The 19766-nt window shown below is 33.2% G+C and overlaps 1 protein-coding gene across 1 annotated transcript; it reads right to left on the bottom strand.

Annotated features, from left to right (window-relative positions):
- Nucleotides 1-9355: 9355 nt before the first annotated feature.
- LOC139861336 (tobamovirus multiplication protein 3-like) lies at nucleotides 9356-12665 on the bottom strand. Its single transcript, XM_071849707.1, has 11 exons — nucleotides 12284-12665; nucleotides 11768-11858; nucleotides 11598-11650; nucleotides 11165-11257; nucleotides 10926-10997; nucleotides 10658-10730; nucleotides 10503-10548; nucleotides 10276-10339; nucleotides 9964-10017; nucleotides 9792-9869; nucleotides 9356-9705 (listed from the first exon to the last, which is right to left on the bottom strand). Exons 1-11 carry the CDS (start codon nucleotides 12440-12442, stop codon nucleotides 9613-9615), a joined length of 876 nt encoding a protein of 291 aa, XP_071705808.1. The 5' UTR covers nucleotides 12443-12665; the 3' UTR covers nucleotides 9356-9612.
- Nucleotides 12666-19766: the final 7101 nt, after the last annotated feature.

Here is a 19766-nt window from a genome sequence, read left to right as displayed (position 1 = left end):
GGGCTGAATCTCAGTTTGTGTATTGGTGTTTTGGCCAATCGGCAAACCTGCAAACACGGGTTGCTGCACATTTACAAATACATATGTATTTTTTTTAAGAACTCAATAAATTCATGAAAAAAACGATTGGATGAAGAGGATATACGATGATAAGCAAATAATAATGATATTAGTGATGAGATGATTAAGATGAGGAGAAGAGACGATGTTAATGAGGGTCTGATGAAAATGATGGATAATGTTAATTATGGATAATGTTGGTCAAAGATAAGGGAATTAGATCACAGAAGGAACGGATCATATGGACTTAGTTTAGGATCTAAATTAGATAAAATGAAATGGAAGAATGGTTAAAGTGTTGTTGTGGAACGTATGGCCGTGGGTTCGAACCCTAACAAGAACATTTTTTTTGGAAACTTATCCTTTTAAGGTATTTTTAATTATTATTATTATTATTATTATTATTATTATTATTATTATTATTATTATTATTATTATTATTATTATTATTATTATTATAATTATTATTGTTGTTGTTATTATTATTATTACTATTATTATTATTATTAAGTATTATTATTGAAATTATTATTTTCATTATCATTATTAAAAAGTTTATTATTTTTTTTAAAAAAGTATCATTTTATTTATTTATTAAAATTATCATTTTATCCTTATCATTAAAGATATCATTTTTTATTTAAAATTATTAATATCATTTTTACCACTAGTAATATTATTATTAGAATAAAAGTTAGTTAAAAATATACTTAATAAAACTATATTATAATAATTATCTATTTAATATATATAAAAATAAATATAGTTTATTTAGTTATTAATAAAACATACAAGTTAATAAAATAACAATTAATAATAATATCTAAATTTGTTCGATTACTACTATATGTGTTAATATACATATAAATGATATAGGTTCGTGAATCCAAGGCCAACCTTACACTTGTTCAATGATGTTATATGTATTTTTACTATAAAATACAGTATGGTTAGTATATAGTCCCTTTTAAACTCTAAATATTTTTGGGCTGAGAATACATGCGCTGTTTTTATAAATGATTTACGTTATGGACACAAGTAATCAAAAATAAATTCTACGTTGAGTTGTACCATGGCATATTTCTTTATACTTGGTAGCTAATATTTACGTGAGGAGCGTAAACGCGAATCCTGTTGATAGATCTATCGGGCCTGACAACCCCAACCGGGCTGGACGACCAGTTTTAAACGGTTGCACAGTACTTCGTTTCATTACTACACTTGGTACGGTGTAGGGTTTATTTAAGAATATGCTGCTGTGATTTAAATGTTAAGTATGGTTACCAAGTGCTCAACGACTTTTCCATACACTTGCGAGTGTATTATGTATGTATATGAAATCTTGTGGTCCATAGTTATAACGCTGCTAGCATCAAACCTATATCTCACCAACTTTATGTTGACATTTTAAAGCATGTTATTCTCAGGTACGAATTAAGTCTTCCGCTGTGCATTTGCTCATATTAAGGACGTTACTTGGAGTCGATCATTGCAATGGAACCAGATATTGATGATTTCATCCAGGGGGTCTTGGACGGGGTTTGACAAAAACACCAAAGGCAGCTTGGGAAACTTTTGAAAAAATATTTTCAAAGAAGAATGAAGCACGCCTCCAGCTCTTGGAAAATGAGCTCGCGGGTATCTCACAAGGAAGTCTATCTATTTCTCAGTATTTCACCAAGGTGAAATCTATTTGCCGTGAGATATCTCAACTTGCTCCTGAAGAGAGAGTGAGTGATGCAAGGATGAAGAGAATTGTCATCCATGGCTTAAGGTCCGAGTATAATGGATTTATAGCCACTGTGAGAGGATGGCCTACTCAACCATCATTAATAGAGTTGGAGAATTTATTGGCTAACCAAGAAGCATTAGCCAAGCAGATGAGTGAAGTAAGCATAAAAGGCGAAGAAGAGGAACTCTTCACCAATAAGAAGAAAGCAACATCTCGAAGACAAGAGGCGATGAAAGAAAGTAAGACATATGGGTGGAAGGGTCACCCAAAATCAAAAGGCAATGCTTCAGGGGGAGCTCAGCAAGGAAGAAGAGATCATCGCCAACAATACGGGGAAAATGATAAGAGAAATAATGGTGAATGCTTCAATTGTGGCAAGAATGGTCATTTTGCTCGAGAATGTAGATTCCCCAGAAGGCGAACTTTCGAAGGAAATGTGGCCGCCGCAAGAGATGAGAAGAAAGAGGTCACATTCGAAGCATCCATTAATGAGGAAACTTGGGATGCAGAAGCAGGACTCTCCGTTGAAGCTGACTTGGATGATCAAGCTCTTGCAGCAACCTTAAAGTCAAAAATAAACTACAAAGGTGATTGGATCATTGATTTTGGGTGCTCAAATCATATGACCAATGATGAGACGAAGCTGCAAGAAATAGATGATTACAAAGGAAAGAGAGTCGTGTTGACAGCCAACAATTCAAGGTTGTCTATTTCTCACATTGGAAAGACAATAATTCCAAATGAAGGTGACTCTCAAAAGCTCCAACTCGAGAAGGTGTATCTTGTCCCTGGCCTAAAGAAGAATTTACTGTCAGTACCACAATTGACAGCAGAAGGGAACTATGTGCTCTTTGGACTAGAAGATGTGTCCGTATTCAAGAGAGTAAAGGTGGTTGGCAATTCAGTTATGCATGGAAGAAGAATAGAATCGATCTATGTATTATCTGCTGAAACAGCTTATGTGGATAAGACTCGAAAGAATGAGACGGCTGATCTGTGGCATGAACGTCTTGGGCATGTGGGCTACAATAAGTTAAAGGAGATGATGGTAAAACACATAGTAAATGGGCTTCCTCAAATTGATATTCGAACAGATACAATATGTGCTGGATGTCAATTTGGAAAAGCTCAATAATTGCCATTCAAGGAGTCACAACATCAATCCAAGACACCACTAGAGCTCATACACTCAGATGTCTTTGGCCCAGTGAAACAAACATCACTTGGAGGTATGAAGTATGTGTGGGTTTACTTCATGAAGGAGAAATCGGAGACTTTTCTGAAGTTTAAAGAGTTCAAGAATAAGGTAGAAAGTGAGCTCAATAATAAGATTAGGTGCTTACGTACAGATAATGGAGGAGAATATTTATCGACTGAGTTCAATATCTATCTTGAGAAGCACAAGATTAGGAGACAATTAACTTGTCCCAATACTCCACAACAGAATGGAGTCGCAGAACGCAAGAATAGTCACCTTGCCGAAACTTGTAGAAGTATGCTTCATGGTAAGAATGTGCCAGGAAGATTTTGGGCTGAATGTATGAAAACGGCATCATACGTGATAAATAGGCTTCTACAAACAAAGTTGGAGTATATTTCACCGTATGAAAGATTATGGAAGATCAAGCCAACCGTCAACCATCTCAAGGTTTTTGGATGTGTATGCTACGTCTTCGTGCCAGATCATCTCCGAAGTAAATTTGATAAGAAGGCAATTCGATGCATTTTTGTCGGTTATGATGAATCAAGAAAAGGATGGAGATGTTGTGATCCAAATACTGGAAAGTGTCATACTTCAAGAAATGTGGTATTTGATGAAGCTTCTTCATGGTGGTCACCTCAAAAGATAGAGCTTCCAGAATCTCATGGATTAGAAGAAGGTCCAGAAGAAAAAGAAGAACCTAAAGAGCAGATATTGGATCCAATAAAAGAAGGAGAAGGGTCGTACTCTAAGGAAAAGAGTCCATGGAAAACTGGTGTACATCAATCTGTATTCAAGGAGGTTCGTCCAAGCCAAATGGATGTCGAGGAGCATGTACAAGAATTACAGAGATCAACAAGACCGAGGCAACCTAATCCGAGGTATGCCAATGCTGCTCATGTGGATGAATCAATACCTATTGAGCCTTCTACTTATGAAGAAGCAGCACAAAGTCGAGAATGGCAGAAAGCGATGGAAGAAGAAATTAATGCACTAAAAGAAAACCAGACATGGAGTTTAGTTCCAAAGCCAAAAGATGTAAAACCAATATCTTGTAAATGGGTTTACAAGGTGAAGACTCGATCAGATGGCTCCGTTGAAAGGTATAAAGCTCGACTTATTGCTAGAGGTTTTTCTCAACAATATGGGCTGGATTATGAAGAAACGTTTAGTCCAGTGGCGAAGATCACAACAATTCGAGCTCTACTAGCTTTAGCCGCTAGCAAATCTTGGAAGCTGTGGCAGATGGATGTCAAGAACGCTTTCTTACATGGAGAACTTGACAAAGACATTTATTTGGATCAACCAAGAGGCTTTGAGAACAAGTTCCATCCTGATCATGTCTGCAAATTAAAGAAAGCACTATACGGCTTGAAGCAGGCTCCAAGAGCTTGGTACGGGAAGATTGGCGAGTTCTTAGTACAAAGTGGTTTCACAGTTGCTCCTTCAGATTCTAGTTTATTTGTGAAACAAGATCAAGGAAAACTAGCCATAGTGCTAGTATATGTGGATAACTTAATCATCACGGGAGATCACTATGAGGAGATCCAAAGAACAAGAGAGAATCTGTCTATCAGATTTCATATGAAGGAGCTTGGAGAACTCAAACATTTTCTTGGACTCGAAATAGAGCATAAAAGAGAAGGATTATTTCTGGGACAACAGAAATATGCGCGAGATCTTTTACAAAAGTACAGAATGCTTAATTGTAAACCTATCTCAACTCCGATGGATCCGAATACAAAACTACGAGCAGATGAAGGAAAAAGTCTTCAAGATGTTACCATGTATCGAAAGATGGTTGGAAGTCTTATTTATCTCACACTAAGCCGGCCAGACATATCTTATGCAGTTGGAGTGGTTAGTCGATACATGAGCAATCCGAAGAAGCCTCACCTTGATGTTGTATGACGCATCTTAAGTTATGTTAAAGGCACTATTAGCTTTGGCATTTTGTACAAGAAAACAAAAGAATGTCACGTGACTGGATATTGTGATGCCGATTATGCTGGAGACTATGATACACGACGGTCAACAACTGGATACATGTTTAGTCTTGGATCGGGAGTAATATCATGGTACAGCAAGAGACAACCAACAGTATCCTTATCAAGCACTGAAGCAGAATATCGATCGGCGGCATCAGCAACACAAGAAATTATGTGGTTGAAGCAACTAATGGAAGATCTACATCAATCAGCAGATTATCAAGTAAAGCTTTTCTGCGATAACCTATCAGCTATACGTCTAGCAGAAAATCCAGTCTTTCATGCGAGAACAAAATATATAGAAGTGCACTATCACTATGTTCGCGAAAAGGTTCTTGAAGGGGAGATCAATATGGTGCCAACAAAGACAGATGAACAAGTTGCAGATATATTCACCAAGAGCCTAAGTAAATCAAAGTTTATAGAATTCAGAGAAGCACTTGGAATGGTCTGCAAGTCACCAATGGAAGAAAATTTGCATTGAGGGGGAGTGTTAAAATGCAATGCAAATTTAGATAATATGGGATTAAAATGTAAAAGAAATATCTAGATATTAATGAAGAAAAATCTAGATGTTAAAATGTAAAAATCTAGATATTTTTATGTGGTAAAGATATCTAGATATTTATCCATGGAAAAATCTAGTGTGTAGAAGTTTCCATGAAGTAGTATAAATATGGGTGGTGATTTCATTTGTGAGTAAGTTGTGTAAGGTGTGAGTAAGTGAAGTGTGAAGTAGAGAAGAAGTAAGAAGTGAAGAAGAGTTAGAAGTAGAAGTTGTGAAGAAGTAAGAGTGTGAGTTGAGTCCATAATATTGTAATTGTTTCTTTGTATTAATAAAAGTGTTCTTTGTTAAGTTTCCCGGTTAAGCCTTAATTCGTGTTTGAGTTCTTAGTGCACTTGTGTTATTTTTATTATATGGTCGGCTCTGCCGCCTAAGTGATACATGGTCGGTTATACCGCCTGAATGATATATGGTCGACACTGTCGCCTAAATACTATTGTGCACTAAGGATTCGTAAAATTAAAGGCTAACCAACGTCAAAGTATTGGTCTAGTGAGTGAGTATAACTTAGGTCCTCTATAGTGGGTGTGTTGGGCTCGTCGAAGCTTCCAACAATAAATTCCAAGGGCAATATATAAGTTAGTGGGCTACTCCCTCTATCACCAATTGATTTTAGAGTGGAACTTCATTAGCTTATATGATTGTGATACTTGGTGATTAATTGGGCTAGAAAAAAGGATCCTACAAACTGGTATCAGATGCACCAAAGAAACTTATATGCCTATATCTAAAGGCGGCTGACTTTCGGTTACAAGGCTGCCAAGAATTTGGGAAATACAATAAATTTGGTGTTATATTGTTGCTTTCTAGTCAATAATGTCGAATGTGCTTTAATTTACCCATGTTTTTTTTTCTTTTTCACCCACGGGGTTTACTCGGTATTGAAGACCCAATGTAATTGTCGCCAAATAAATTTCCCGTGCGAAAAAATTAACTATTAGCGACGTCTTCATATTGTCACAAGTGATTTCGGGTTTATATATTATCAGTAACAAATATTTAGGTGGTCCATAAAAAGGTTTGAAAACGGTATGTGATAACTCGGTTAAACTGCATACATTTAAGTAAAAGTACATGCTCTCTGGATAACCCGAACAAAAAAAACATTTTTCATCTACCTGTTTACGCTTTATAGATATAGTTATGATATAGTATGTACAAGTTGGTTAAAATCGGTTTGGTTTAAGATATGAAGATCATTATCGAATCTAGTAACATGTTTATACTACAACTTTAAGCATTAAATGTATACTTCCACCATTATTTGATGCTTTTCCTAAAAAAAATATATTCCTAAATAAATTCTTAAAAAAATGTGCGTAACCCATCATTTTAGAGTATTTTAGAATATTTAGGTGGATTTAGCAAAAATGGTGGTGAAAATATCAATTCCTTAAAAGTTATCCTTGTGATTGCAAATTATATGTAGACGTTGAGTAAAAGAAGCACTTCATACATACATACATACTCGTAGTTGTTAAGTAGGATAATTGTAACATCATAACATTCGATGTACTTAATTCATGTGTTTGAGAAAGATCATTTTCATTTAGTGATCACATGATATGGGAATTAGTTGCATTCATGTATGCCTTACCAACGTACGGATATCCATTGAACCTTTCCTCGATACATCATATTGTCGAATGCTTGCGATTTAGTGTCGACTATAAATGGACCCTGAATATGGACAACCTTTCTGAAGGACATGTACGTCTTCAATGTGATAATGGCGATCTGTTTTTGGTGTGTTAGATAAAGGTCTTACTCGAATGGTGACTTAAAAGGGTAAGCATAAAATATCTTTGGTGACATAATGTCCAAAAAAGATTGCCATTTAAGTCCGAATTTTTGGCCAGGGCAATAAGCCTTGAAGACATAACTTGTGCTTGGTAGGAAACTGTTCTATTTGAATACCAATATACATAAATGGGAGTAGATCTGTACCCCCAACTCCCTTTTGTCATACACCATCAAATAAAATTTTTGGACATTATTAATCCTTAGGTTGAAAAAGGAAGGAGGTGGTAGGACAATTAAAAGAAAAGAGAAAAACTGTCAAAAAAAAAAATGTATGACAAAAGCACCCTATCAATTGTATGGGCCATGTTCGAAAACTAAAAGTGGACGTTTTTTTATATACATCTAATTGTAATTTTTAAATTATTACCTATAAATTGATGGAATCGATGTCGAAGTATTGGAGCCAAACTAGGAGCATTGGGGCTGAATATTCGACATTGATTATGTATTTTCTATTTAAATTTTTTAAATTATTAATTAACAAATGGACCTATGTATGTAAAATAGGCCCGAGTATGTAATATTAATATATAAATTTTGGGTCCTTATAGGTATTGGACCCATGTGCGGTCGCACGCCTTGCACACCTCAATATCTGTCCTTGGACAAAAGGATGTGGTGTACAGATCACCAGCATCACCTCCATATATGTTTGCTCAAACAAACAATATTCGAATTCTTTGCTAAGCTTAAATCCCTTCGGGTTTGTAGCCCATCCTAGACGGGCTAGACCTATGTTTGCTCATACTCGTCGGTAGCCTATAGAGTTTGAAATTACCATCTTTGGGACGAGTAGGATAGATAAAGATGGTACAACTTGAATGCATTTTACAATCACTATGGTACCTTTATTCTTGTTGAATGGATCAGATCATACTATCAAAACAAAACGCTATATGTTTTGTTCAGTATGTGTTGATTGCACTTGCAACGTTCGCAGGAATGCAATTCGAGAAGCAAAAGACTTAGTTTTTTTTTTCTTCCTACAAAGCAAGTCGTAGTACGTATTCGGCTAGGTCAAGCACTTGTTATGTCATGTTACAATCAAAGCCTAACTTTTAGACCTGAAATGTGACCCTAATGTTACCGATTAGACTTGATCAATCTTGATATACCCTTATAGATCTTTAAATTATTCAATTATTAGTCAGGAATTAAAGAAAGAGTTTTTTCAACCTAGGCGATTTTAAATTATTGTTCTTTGCAAGCTTTCTTTGTTAACAAGTTGCCTTCTTTACTTCTTAACTAGTAGTTCATAATTATAATTCATTTTCTTATTATAGTTGTCAAGATTTCAAGATGCAAGTTTTACCTTTATAAATAAACCTTGTGATAATTTTTAAAATGGCCAAGGTAAAGCCCAACAAGGCCACTTAACTAATCTAAGCCTAAACCATATGTCCATTAGTCCATATCAATTATCCACTTTTTTCATTGAACATTTCCCTTTATTTGCTAAGAGAACTAAACCGATTTTTTTTTCCCTAAACGTGTTAATGATATGCCCGTAAATTCACAAAATTACAAAAATGTCTCCTGACCACGCACTAGACGCACTAAACAGGGTACTTGGTGCTCGGTGCGTGTTCTTTGATCGTTGATTCATATGCGCAACACGAACCATGCGAGTTGCTTGGTGCAAATGTATATGCTTCATGTTGGAGTTTTTTAAAGGGTGCAACTCGCACCAAGCAAAACAAGGTGCAACTCGCACGGTGCGTGTTGCTCGTGTTTGGTGCGAGTTGAATGTAACCTTGGACAATGCCGTTCAAATGAATCGACCAAGGAATATGCACCAAACATGAAACACCGAGCACCAAGCACCGTGCTTGGTCATGTGACATTGTTGCAATTCGTGATTTTAAAGGCATAACGTTAAAACGATATGGAAAAAAAGTGCACATCGATTAATTTCCCATTTGCTAATCTATATTTGCATCTGGGCACAAGAACCATATTTGGCAGTTCAATTATCAATACAACATGCAAATTAAGCACAAACAGAACCAAATTGGGAAAATTTGTTATGGACAGAAAATATATAAATAAACATACTAATAAATAACATTGACAATGATCCATCAGAAGCAGAACAAGGTTCAGCTTCCTTCTATAACAGAATTTAACTAAATAACACACATATTTAACAAATACAAATCAATAAAATTAACATATTCCGCAGAGAGAACCCACACCTTGTTGAGAAGGCTTTCAAAATCTGTAAAAAACTGTCGGAGCGAAGTAACGTGTTAAGGTAATCCAATCAACGAATAGGGTGATATTGTATGATCCCCCGTTTTGGTGGCAACTTCCGCAAAATAAAAAGAACTAGAGACGATGGTAATATCTCCACCAACTGTTAAAACAAAGCAAAAGCATTACAAAACAAAAAGGTAAACATATAAAAAGATATAGACATTACAAGGATAGAATGAAACTTACAAGGTAGTATATGAAGTTTAGAACAGGATGTTCCAATACATCTAGGTTAGCGGATTTGTTGAATGCATTAAAGCACATCTAAAAATCATCACCAGAAATAGAATTAAAAACATTAGGATAAGGCGTTTGATCATTAACTTATTTTGTGAATGTAACAACGATAAGGCCTCACCATGATACATCTCACAAGGAAACATGCACAGCAGATTGCTGTCACATAGCCAACCTACAATAAAAAAAAGACAAAATTACACAGTTGGTCCCTAAACTATGTCCAAAATTTAAAGTATGGGACTATTCTAAAATTTTACACGTGGAAGGCCCGGACGTTTGCACATGTTGCGTGGTCGGTCCCCAACGTTGACGACCGTTAGTCAGATGCCATGATTCCGTTAAGTGACCCCATGTGCGACTCACGTGAGGGTATACATAGAGGGATCAGAATGAACATGACAAATTGCAATAGAAAGCACAACTAGCATACCTCCTGTAACTTCTTTCCGCGACCTTTGGATTCTAGAGGAAACCGTTGCAGCATTAAAAATAGCCTGGAAAATTATTAAAAGTAAAAGGCGGTTAATGAGAAGTGTCCAATGATTCTTTATTATAAAAAAAGAAAAAAACAATCAAGTTCCTAAACCAAAGGTCAAGAAAAGTCAAACATTAAAATTCATACAGGATGGGGGAAAATTATCAGAGTAATAAAAGTACCTTCCTCCATAAAGAAGAAATCCCAGGACTGCAACTAAACTGACTCCTGAATAAATAATATGTGTGAGAAGAAAGACAACTTTTAAGAGAGATATATTTCCGAAGGAGGGAAACGTAAAAATCAAAACTCAACCGAAATTTAAAGGCTATTAGACCTGCAAAGAAAACCTTGGATAGGATCACCAGGATATGGACAGGCTTTAACCAAATTATTAACCATAGAGCAATCTGTTACAAATATAATAAAATTGGTTAACCGCTTACTCCAAATGTCATTAAATATGTTAATAACATTATTAACTACCTATCCTTGCAGGATATTGAATATAGCTACTAATATATTCCAAAGTCCAAAAAATATATATATAAAAAAGCAACAAAATAATAGTATTATATTAAAGCTTCTAACTTTAGTATGTTTACCTGAACTGCATAAACAATTCCATTGATTACCATGAAAGCTGGTCGGAGAAAATCAGTTGAGACATTCCTTGCCTATCATTATTATATATATATATATATATATATATATATATATATATATATATATATATATATATATATATATATATAGATATAGATAGATAAACAAACACACTCTGACCGATTAATTCCAACAAAAAATTAAATAAATAGATAAAAAAGAATATTTCTAATAAAACCTGGTAGTAGATTTCTGCCCAAAACAAAACTAAGAGCGCGTAGGTAGTGAAGAATGCAAGACTTGGCAAATCAAGCAACATATGTTGAGCAATCTGACAAAAGAAACGTATCCGAGCAAAAAGATCAACATAAACGACATGATTATTATCTATACATAAGTCTATGTGTATTTATGTCGCAAAATAGGCAGGTCTAACAAGTTGGGTAATGTGACAAAAAATAAATTATTACAGATTACTGAGTACAATAATATTCTAATGTATCCCACATAACGAAGAGTACACATAACTACCATGCTGGAAAACTTTCAACCAGCATGGCCCATTTGATTATGCTTCGTTCCTAACCATATATTTCAGTTGGCCCATATGGTCATAAGTAGATGGGTCAAAATTACCACCCATACATAAGAAACATAAAAGTATTCCTAACCTCAGGTGTCAATTGTTGGATATCACGTCGAAAGATAAATATCAGACATCTGGCTGCATCAGTAACAAGTTTTAAATCAGTACAAATGAATCAAACGGTTCCTCGTTGCAGTTTGAAATTTAATAATAATTATTATTATTTATGATTAATAATAAATGAAATATACAGACCCCCATTAACCAAGAAATTGAGGAAATGAAAGACCTTCTGAGTTGTCCAACCATACTCCGGCACTCTACATTGTATCCTAATCAATTGTACCTGTAAAAATCGATAAATACGATAATCGTTTACTTCAAAAGATGTTTGGATAAGCACTTTTCAAGTTGATTATTGCAGATAATAATTATAAGTAGAACACGACGATCGAAAAGCGCTTCGATTTGTGTTATAAAACTCATCATCAATATGATTACTTGTTATTAGCTCCTTTTAAACCTATAACAAAATTAAACTTAATTTGACAATAATCCCACTAATAACTTTCCAGTTCAAACTAAAAATATTCAATATAAACAGTAAAGCATCCCTTTAATGAAACCCAAATGACTAAATTACCCTTGATCAGTTTTTCATCAGTGTGAACCCTAGAAAAAGAAATTGGGCAATTGGAATCAATTACATACTACACATATACAATCATATTAACGAATATTAATAAATTATGCATAATTAAATAAACTCACAAGTGCCGCAAGTGAAACGATGCCGTATAGAGCAGCAAGAATATGAAAAATTCGATCTTGCCAAACAGGAGAATCGTTTAATACATCCCATATATTGTTCGCATCTTTTAGTGTATATATCGGCGTTACATAAGCTTCAGTCAGGGCCCAATTACTCATTACCAGAATTCCGGTTGCCTGTGCCGGCCGGCAGGCGAGATCTTGTCGGAGAAAAGAATAAAAGGTGTTAAATTGGACTAAATTAATTGGGGTTTTTTGTTCAGTTGAAAGTTAAAATTGGAAATTTGTGCGTAGTGGAAGAAGCTTGGGGAGAATGAATGAGATCGGTGTATTGGAAGTTAAAAAACGGCCGGAACGTGACATGAAATTATGGGTTTTCTAGTTTTCTACAGAAGCTCATGTGATATACAACGATATAATATAAATTTATTTTATTATAATCGGATAAGTAAATAAATAATAAATAAATAAATTAATAAAGGAGTTGATAAAAATAATTATGAAAATATCATATACGGAGTAGTAGAATTCTTTTAGATTTAAAATTGAAGTTCAATAAAGCAATTTGAATTTAATATTTTATACTAGTGAAATGACCCGTGGAATCACGGGTTTATTTAAACGAAACAGTTTAATGATATGTTTTAGGTATTAACTGAATTTAAATGTTAAAGTTATTTAGTTTAATGACCCGTGGAACCTCATAGTCCGACCAAGAAACTCGTCAGCTGAACATTTCATCAAACACTAAAATGCATATTAAACAATCATCATTCAATCATAAGAGATAATATTGGTTGTCATTTTATTTTAAAAATATAAATTAAAAATATAAATATAAAATTGATTTCCTTATGCCTAACTTTTATACCTTCTCGTACTCAATTCAAAATAATTAAATACAATAATTTAAAATTATTAATTTTAATAATTAAAATAATTATTAATAAGATTTAATAATAATAATTAATTAATAAGATTTAATTTAATTCAAAATTATTTAGATTAATGACATCACCCATTATGCTTAGATTTTTTTCTTTTTCTTTTTGATTTTTTCTTAACAAATGAATTAGCCTAATTATGACATCATCATTTTAGCAATATAATAGAAACTATAGATTTCTTAATTAAATAATTTAAATTTAAATGTAAATTATGAAAATATTAATCTATAATGCATTATTCTAAGTTGAAAAAAAAAAAAAAACTCATCTAATACTCTAAATGATACCGTGAATGAGTGCTTTATGATGATTCAATTTCCAATCGTAGGTTGATAGTGCGCATAACACTACCTTGCGCATTGCAAAAGGATTGCACTAAGTTTTAGCACCTTGTGCTGAAATCCGCAATGCACAAGTGTGCTGAAATCCGCAATGCACAAGTGTGCAAGAATCCGCACAAGAGTGCAAGAATCCGCACAAGAGTGCAAGAATCCGCACAGGAGTGCAAGAATCCGCGAATATCTGAATACTATAAATACGGAGCTTGGCCTCTCATTTATAGGTTGTTGATTCTCTGTCATTTGCCAAGACCTTTGTAATTTTCACTTGTGACTTTGCCCAAGGAACATTTACATTGAGTTAAGATGAATCATGCTAATTAACAATCAAGACCGGGTCGGGGTGGTTGATCACTTGATTGAAAAGTGAAAAACGATCATCAGGGCCCAAAACAAACAACAACACCCCAATCCTCCTCATTGCACTCGATCCTTGATCCAATTCTTTAACAAGCCGTCCATATTACTATAAACGTAGTACATTACCCATTGGTCCCATAGCGAGGTATTTGACCTCTATATGATACGTTTTAGAAAATATTGCATTCGTTTCATAAAAAGCACACCATTATTATACATAATGCATGTTTTAAACAAGTGGGCGATTATTTAAGAAATAATCCCCAAAATACATCTGTTTCCAAATACTACACACGTGACGTTACAGTCGAATATAATACATGACAAAGGTTTTATTGAATGCAACACTTTATTTAAATAAAAGTATGAGACTCCATGCACAACTTGCTCAAATAATGCAACAGCGGAAGACTTTCTTAAGGACCTGAGAATAAACATGCGTAAACAGTCAACACAAAGGTTGGTGAGATATATAGGTTTAGCATTGATATAAATATAGATCACAAGATTTCATAGTTATAATTATATGTACACTCGCAAGTGTATAAAAGTATTCTATAAGTTGTTGAGCGCTTCGGTAACCATACTTAACCATTAATGTGGCATATTCCCTTTATTATGAAATCTCCCTACACTGTACCGAGTGTAGTAAAAACGAAGTACTATGCAACCGTTTACGATACTAGAGCGACTAGCCCGGTTGGAGTTGTCAAACCCGATAGATCTATCAATAGGATTCGCGCTTACATGTTCTCACAACATGTAAATATTAGTTACCAAGCTATTAGGGAAGATATGCAATGTGGTACAACTCAACGTAGAATATATTTTAAGTACTTGTGTCCATGGCGTAAAACATAAAATGCATGTATTCTCATCCCAACGTATTTTAGAGTTTAAAAATGGGACTATATACTCACGGTAGTAAAAGTATATTAATAATAAGTTTTTAACTTATTAAAAATATAGCCGTCGTCCTTGGATTCACGAACCTATAATAATAATAACGATTCAGATAATAATACATGTGAACAAAATTAATATAGCAAGTTCATATCATATATTCAATCACATGTGATTGTTTAAGTTTATATTTTCAATCACATGTGATTATTTAAGTTGTCAAGTTTAGTAGTCCGAAAATTCCAACAGTCCAACAGTCCAATAATCGGTATATATATATATAATCTTAGAATTACCCCACGGCGTATTGTGTACGTATTGTCTTGCATCAGTACAGAGACGTATTGTATATGTATTGTCTTAGAATTAACTAAGGCGTATTGTGTACGTATTGTGTACGTATTGTCTTAAGATTTATCAAAACGTATTGTGCACGTATTGTCATGGAACATACCAAGATTATTATATATATACAATCTCGAAATTAATCAAGATTGTAATATTTTGTTATACTAATAATAACATGTCCAAATATATATAGGATATAGGAAAAGTTAACAAGGATATGGTTAATATAGTTTTTATAATATAAATTTCGTCCATACAACGTTAATTTTAGCAGGTTTTGTTTTGCTCGCCAAATATTCATTACAACTCCGTTTAAAGTGAATCAAATTTCTATGGATTCCTTAAGAAGTCAATTTTACAAAACCAATTCGAAAAGTTCATCCCAAGTAGTAATTTTTAGAGCTTTACCCTCTTTTTGTGTCGGTGGACAGATTTGAAAAAATCCCGGCATCCACCCAATATATGATTTTTGATAAAATACTTCCACTTTGTCTAAAATCATGAAAAAAATACCGGAAGTCTTATTTACATATATTAACATATTTCCAAAGTCTTAGCCTCGAACTCAATGTCTAAGATAGGTTTTTAATTCCCAACCCAAAATAGCCCGCTTCTTACTGAATGGAGATTAAAGGATATATGTTAAGTTTCAAGGTGTTCTTCATATGTACTTTCACAACCCGTCCTAATCCATCCGGAAGAAGTCCATATCAATTATAAACGATTCACAACAGTTGATTACATCGCGAGGTACTTGACCTCTATATGATACATTTTACAAACATTGCATTCGTTTTTGAAAAGACAATCTTTCATTACATCGAAAGTTGACGGCAGGCATACCATTTCATAATATATCTAACTATAATTAACTTAATAATAATCTTTATGAACGCAACGACTCGAATGCAACGTCTTTTGAAATATGTCATGAATGACTCCAAGTAATATATCTATAATGAGCAAATGCACAGCGAAAGATTTCTTTCATACCTGAGAATAAACATGCTTTAAAGTGTCAACCAAAAGGTTGGTGAGTTCATTAGATTATCATAACAATCATTTCAATCTTTTAATAGACCACAAGATTTCCTTTCCAATTCTTATAAATATACGTCCCATGCATAGAGACAAAAATATCATTCATATGGATTGAACACCTGGTAACCGACGTTAACTTAATGCATAGAATATCCCCAAAATAGAACCTCTCGTCTGTATAATAATCTCGAAGTACTAAAGCATTCGTACCCCGAATGGGACTTGTCAAGGTCCATAGATCTATCTTTAGGATTCGCGTCAATCAGGGGCCATTTTCCTAAATTCTTAGGTTACCAGACTTGAAGGGCGATATTCTGTTTAATAATCCAACCATATAATGTAGTTTTTGATCACTTGTGTCTATTTCGTAAAACATTTATAAAAGCAGCGCATGTATTCTCAGTCCCAAAAATATATATATTGCAAAAGCATTTAAAAAGGGAGCAAATGAAACTCACCATAATGTATTTTGTAGTAAAAATACATATGACGTCATTTAACAAGTGTAGGGTTGACCTCGATTTCACGAACCTATATCATTTATATATATTAACACACATAATTGTAATCGAGCAAATTTATATATAAATTTATTAGTTATACCATTTTTATATTAATAACCTATAAGGTTCATATATTCATTTTATATATTTAAAATAAATAAAAATATTAATTTTGTTATGTTATATGTATTAAATATAGTGTTATGTACTAATTGTTATTTGGTAAAATAATACTAATACTAATAATTAAAAACGTGTAATCTTTTGTAAAAAAGATAATAATAATAATAATATTAATGATAAAACTAATATTAATAATGATAAAATTATAATAATGATAATATTAGTAATAAAAATAAATAAATATTGTATGTTAATAAAAATAATAATATTTGTGATAATAATAATAATGTTAATGATAATAATAATAATAATAATAATAATAATAATAATAATAATAATAATAATAATAATAATAATAATAATAATAATAAAAATGAAAATATAAAAGTGTATACCCTTTTTCAGAGCTTTTCTAAAAAGAAATGCCCACGACAGGGCTTGAACTCGAGAGCTCTCGCTAACTCAACAACAGTTTTAACCATCCCTCTGCTCGTGTATTTTTGAAATCATTACCACCCCAAAATATATAACTCGTTATTCTTTTTCATGTATCTTCTTCACCAAATTAATCTATTCATCTTAATTCTCATCATCCAAATCGTATTTCCTTCTCATCATCTTCATGTCTAATCACCATCGAATACACATGGCATCACCATCATAATTGTGATCCTAATTTCGTCATTATCACTATCATTATCTATCATCATCATAGTATCATATCATCACCCTTCCTTCTATGTATCTTGTTAAAAAAAATATAAGTGTTGCTGTAGAACAGTTGGTAACAAGTGAATTCCAACTTCATCGGCCAAAAAGAAATTGACACCAAGGCCCCAACAGAATATCAATTAATTCTCCACGGCCCAAATTGATTAAACAATAGAAGGTCCCTTCCTTTTGGCTACACTCTAAGTGTTGGACGATTTTGATCAAAAAAAATATCGGATTCTATCTTCTTAATTTGGCTCGTGAACTAGAAGGGGCAATCCCTTGGTCCACAAATTCTTTAATCGGCAAGTGGATACATAAAGTAAAATATATGCGATGGTGATGATTGGATTTAGTCAACCGATACAGAGATAAAATATTAATTTGTTCCATCACTTCATCTTGTTATCATTTTTCATACTTTTCGTTCATCATCATCATATATTATACCATCATCTCCTATGTTACATAATCATCATCATCTATAACATCAATATGATTATCCTAATCATTCATGTTTTAGTCTAACCGAAAAGCAAGGAGGCTGGGTCACGACTTGATCATAGCAGCAATTTAAGATTCGGTTTATAAAAAAAAAAAAAAAAAAAAAAAACAGGAAACAAAGGCAAGTTGTATACCACTCTCCTCATTCCCTTTTGTATTTTATAATCCCAACTGCCCAACAAAAATGTCGGCCATTAAAAGGATATATAACAATGTATTTATTTGACTAAAAATCATGTGGTGAAGTGAGGTTATAACTTTGTATATGTGGGTCACTAAAAGAAAAGTATTAGAGCAGCAAGCTGTCGGTCCAAAAAGAAAGAAAGAAAAAATAAAACACGCTATAAAAGTTCAATCTATCATCTTCAATATCACGATTACAACGTCTTCATCATCAATGTTGTAACAAAGTGAAGTGGGTCAGCGGCTGCAGCTGTAGCACTCTCACAGCAGAAAAGAAGATAGAAAATTGATGTGGTAGCGGAGGGGTACGTGATAGTACTATATTTTACTACGAAATACGTTACAAATTACACAAGTTTTAATTATTTATTTACAAAATGGATATACCTAAACCTTGCTACAACACTATAGGCAGTGTACCTAATCGTAGAGTAGTATAGTTTTTAGTAAGTCCGGTTCGTTCCACAGGGAGCGGGCTTATTGCACACTATATTTTTAAACAACTATATTTGTACAAAATATATATAATAATATATAATAATATATAAAGGGGGGTTTACCGTTTAATGACCGGTTTGTCGATTTATATTTTAAGCGAAGCGTATAGTAAATGATGATATTTAAATAACAATAAAATAAATAACAATAATTAAAATGAAAATAAATAAAAGTACGAGGAAATATGAAATAAAATATATTATGCTTATTTAAACTTCCGTAATCATGATGTTTGACGTGTTGATTTTTAGTTTATTCCCATGGATTAATTGTCCTTTGTCCTGGATTATTTGATAAGTCCATCTGGTTTTTGTCCATAACGGTCCATCAGTCATAAATATAAAGTGCGAGTGTCCTCGTCAAATTATCCTTATGTCCGAAGTCAAATATTCCAACTAATTGGGGACTTAAACTGTAACAAGGTTTTAATACTTTGTTTAATAATTACACCAGGTTATCGACTGCGTGTAATCCAAGGTTTAATACTTTGTTAACAATTACGCCAAGTGTCCTTGTACATAATTTCACCCCTGTTTTAATAATTCCATAGACTATTAATCCATTCCCGTGTCCGGTTAAATGAACGATTATTCGTACATATAAATATCCCGCCCATCGTGTCCGATCGAGTGTATATGGTTATTTATGGGTACGTCCAATTGTAAATCTTTATATTAAAATTAACAAACTATCATTTAGTTAAACAAATATAAAGCCCATTAATAGCCCATAGTCTAATTTCCACAAGTGTCGTTCTTTTGTCCAAACCCCAATTATGGTACAAAACCCAATTACCCAATTTTAGTAATTAGCCCAACATCATGATTACTTCGTTTTAAATAAGCATAATAATAACTTAAGTACGAGACATTAATTTAAAAAGGAGAACATAGCTTACATTGATTATTTATCGCGTAGTGTTACACGGACAGAGCTCCGACTTTAAAAACCCGTAAAAATAACTTTTACATAACCCAAACTAATCTAATATAACACTAATCTATACTATATATACATATATATA

The sequence above is a fragment of the Rutidosis leptorrhynchoides genome, chromosome 8, assembly GCF_046630445.1.
Source record: "Rutidosis leptorrhynchoides isolate AG116_Rl617_1_P2 chromosome 8, CSIRO_AGI_Rlap_v1, whole genome shotgun sequence".
Classification (NCBI taxonomy): domain Eukaryota; kingdom Viridiplantae; phylum Streptophyta; class Magnoliopsida; order Asterales; family Asteraceae; genus Rutidosis; species Rutidosis leptorrhynchoides.
Note: the sequence above shows the minus strand (reverse complement) of the source record. Positions and strands in the feature narration are given on the sequence as shown.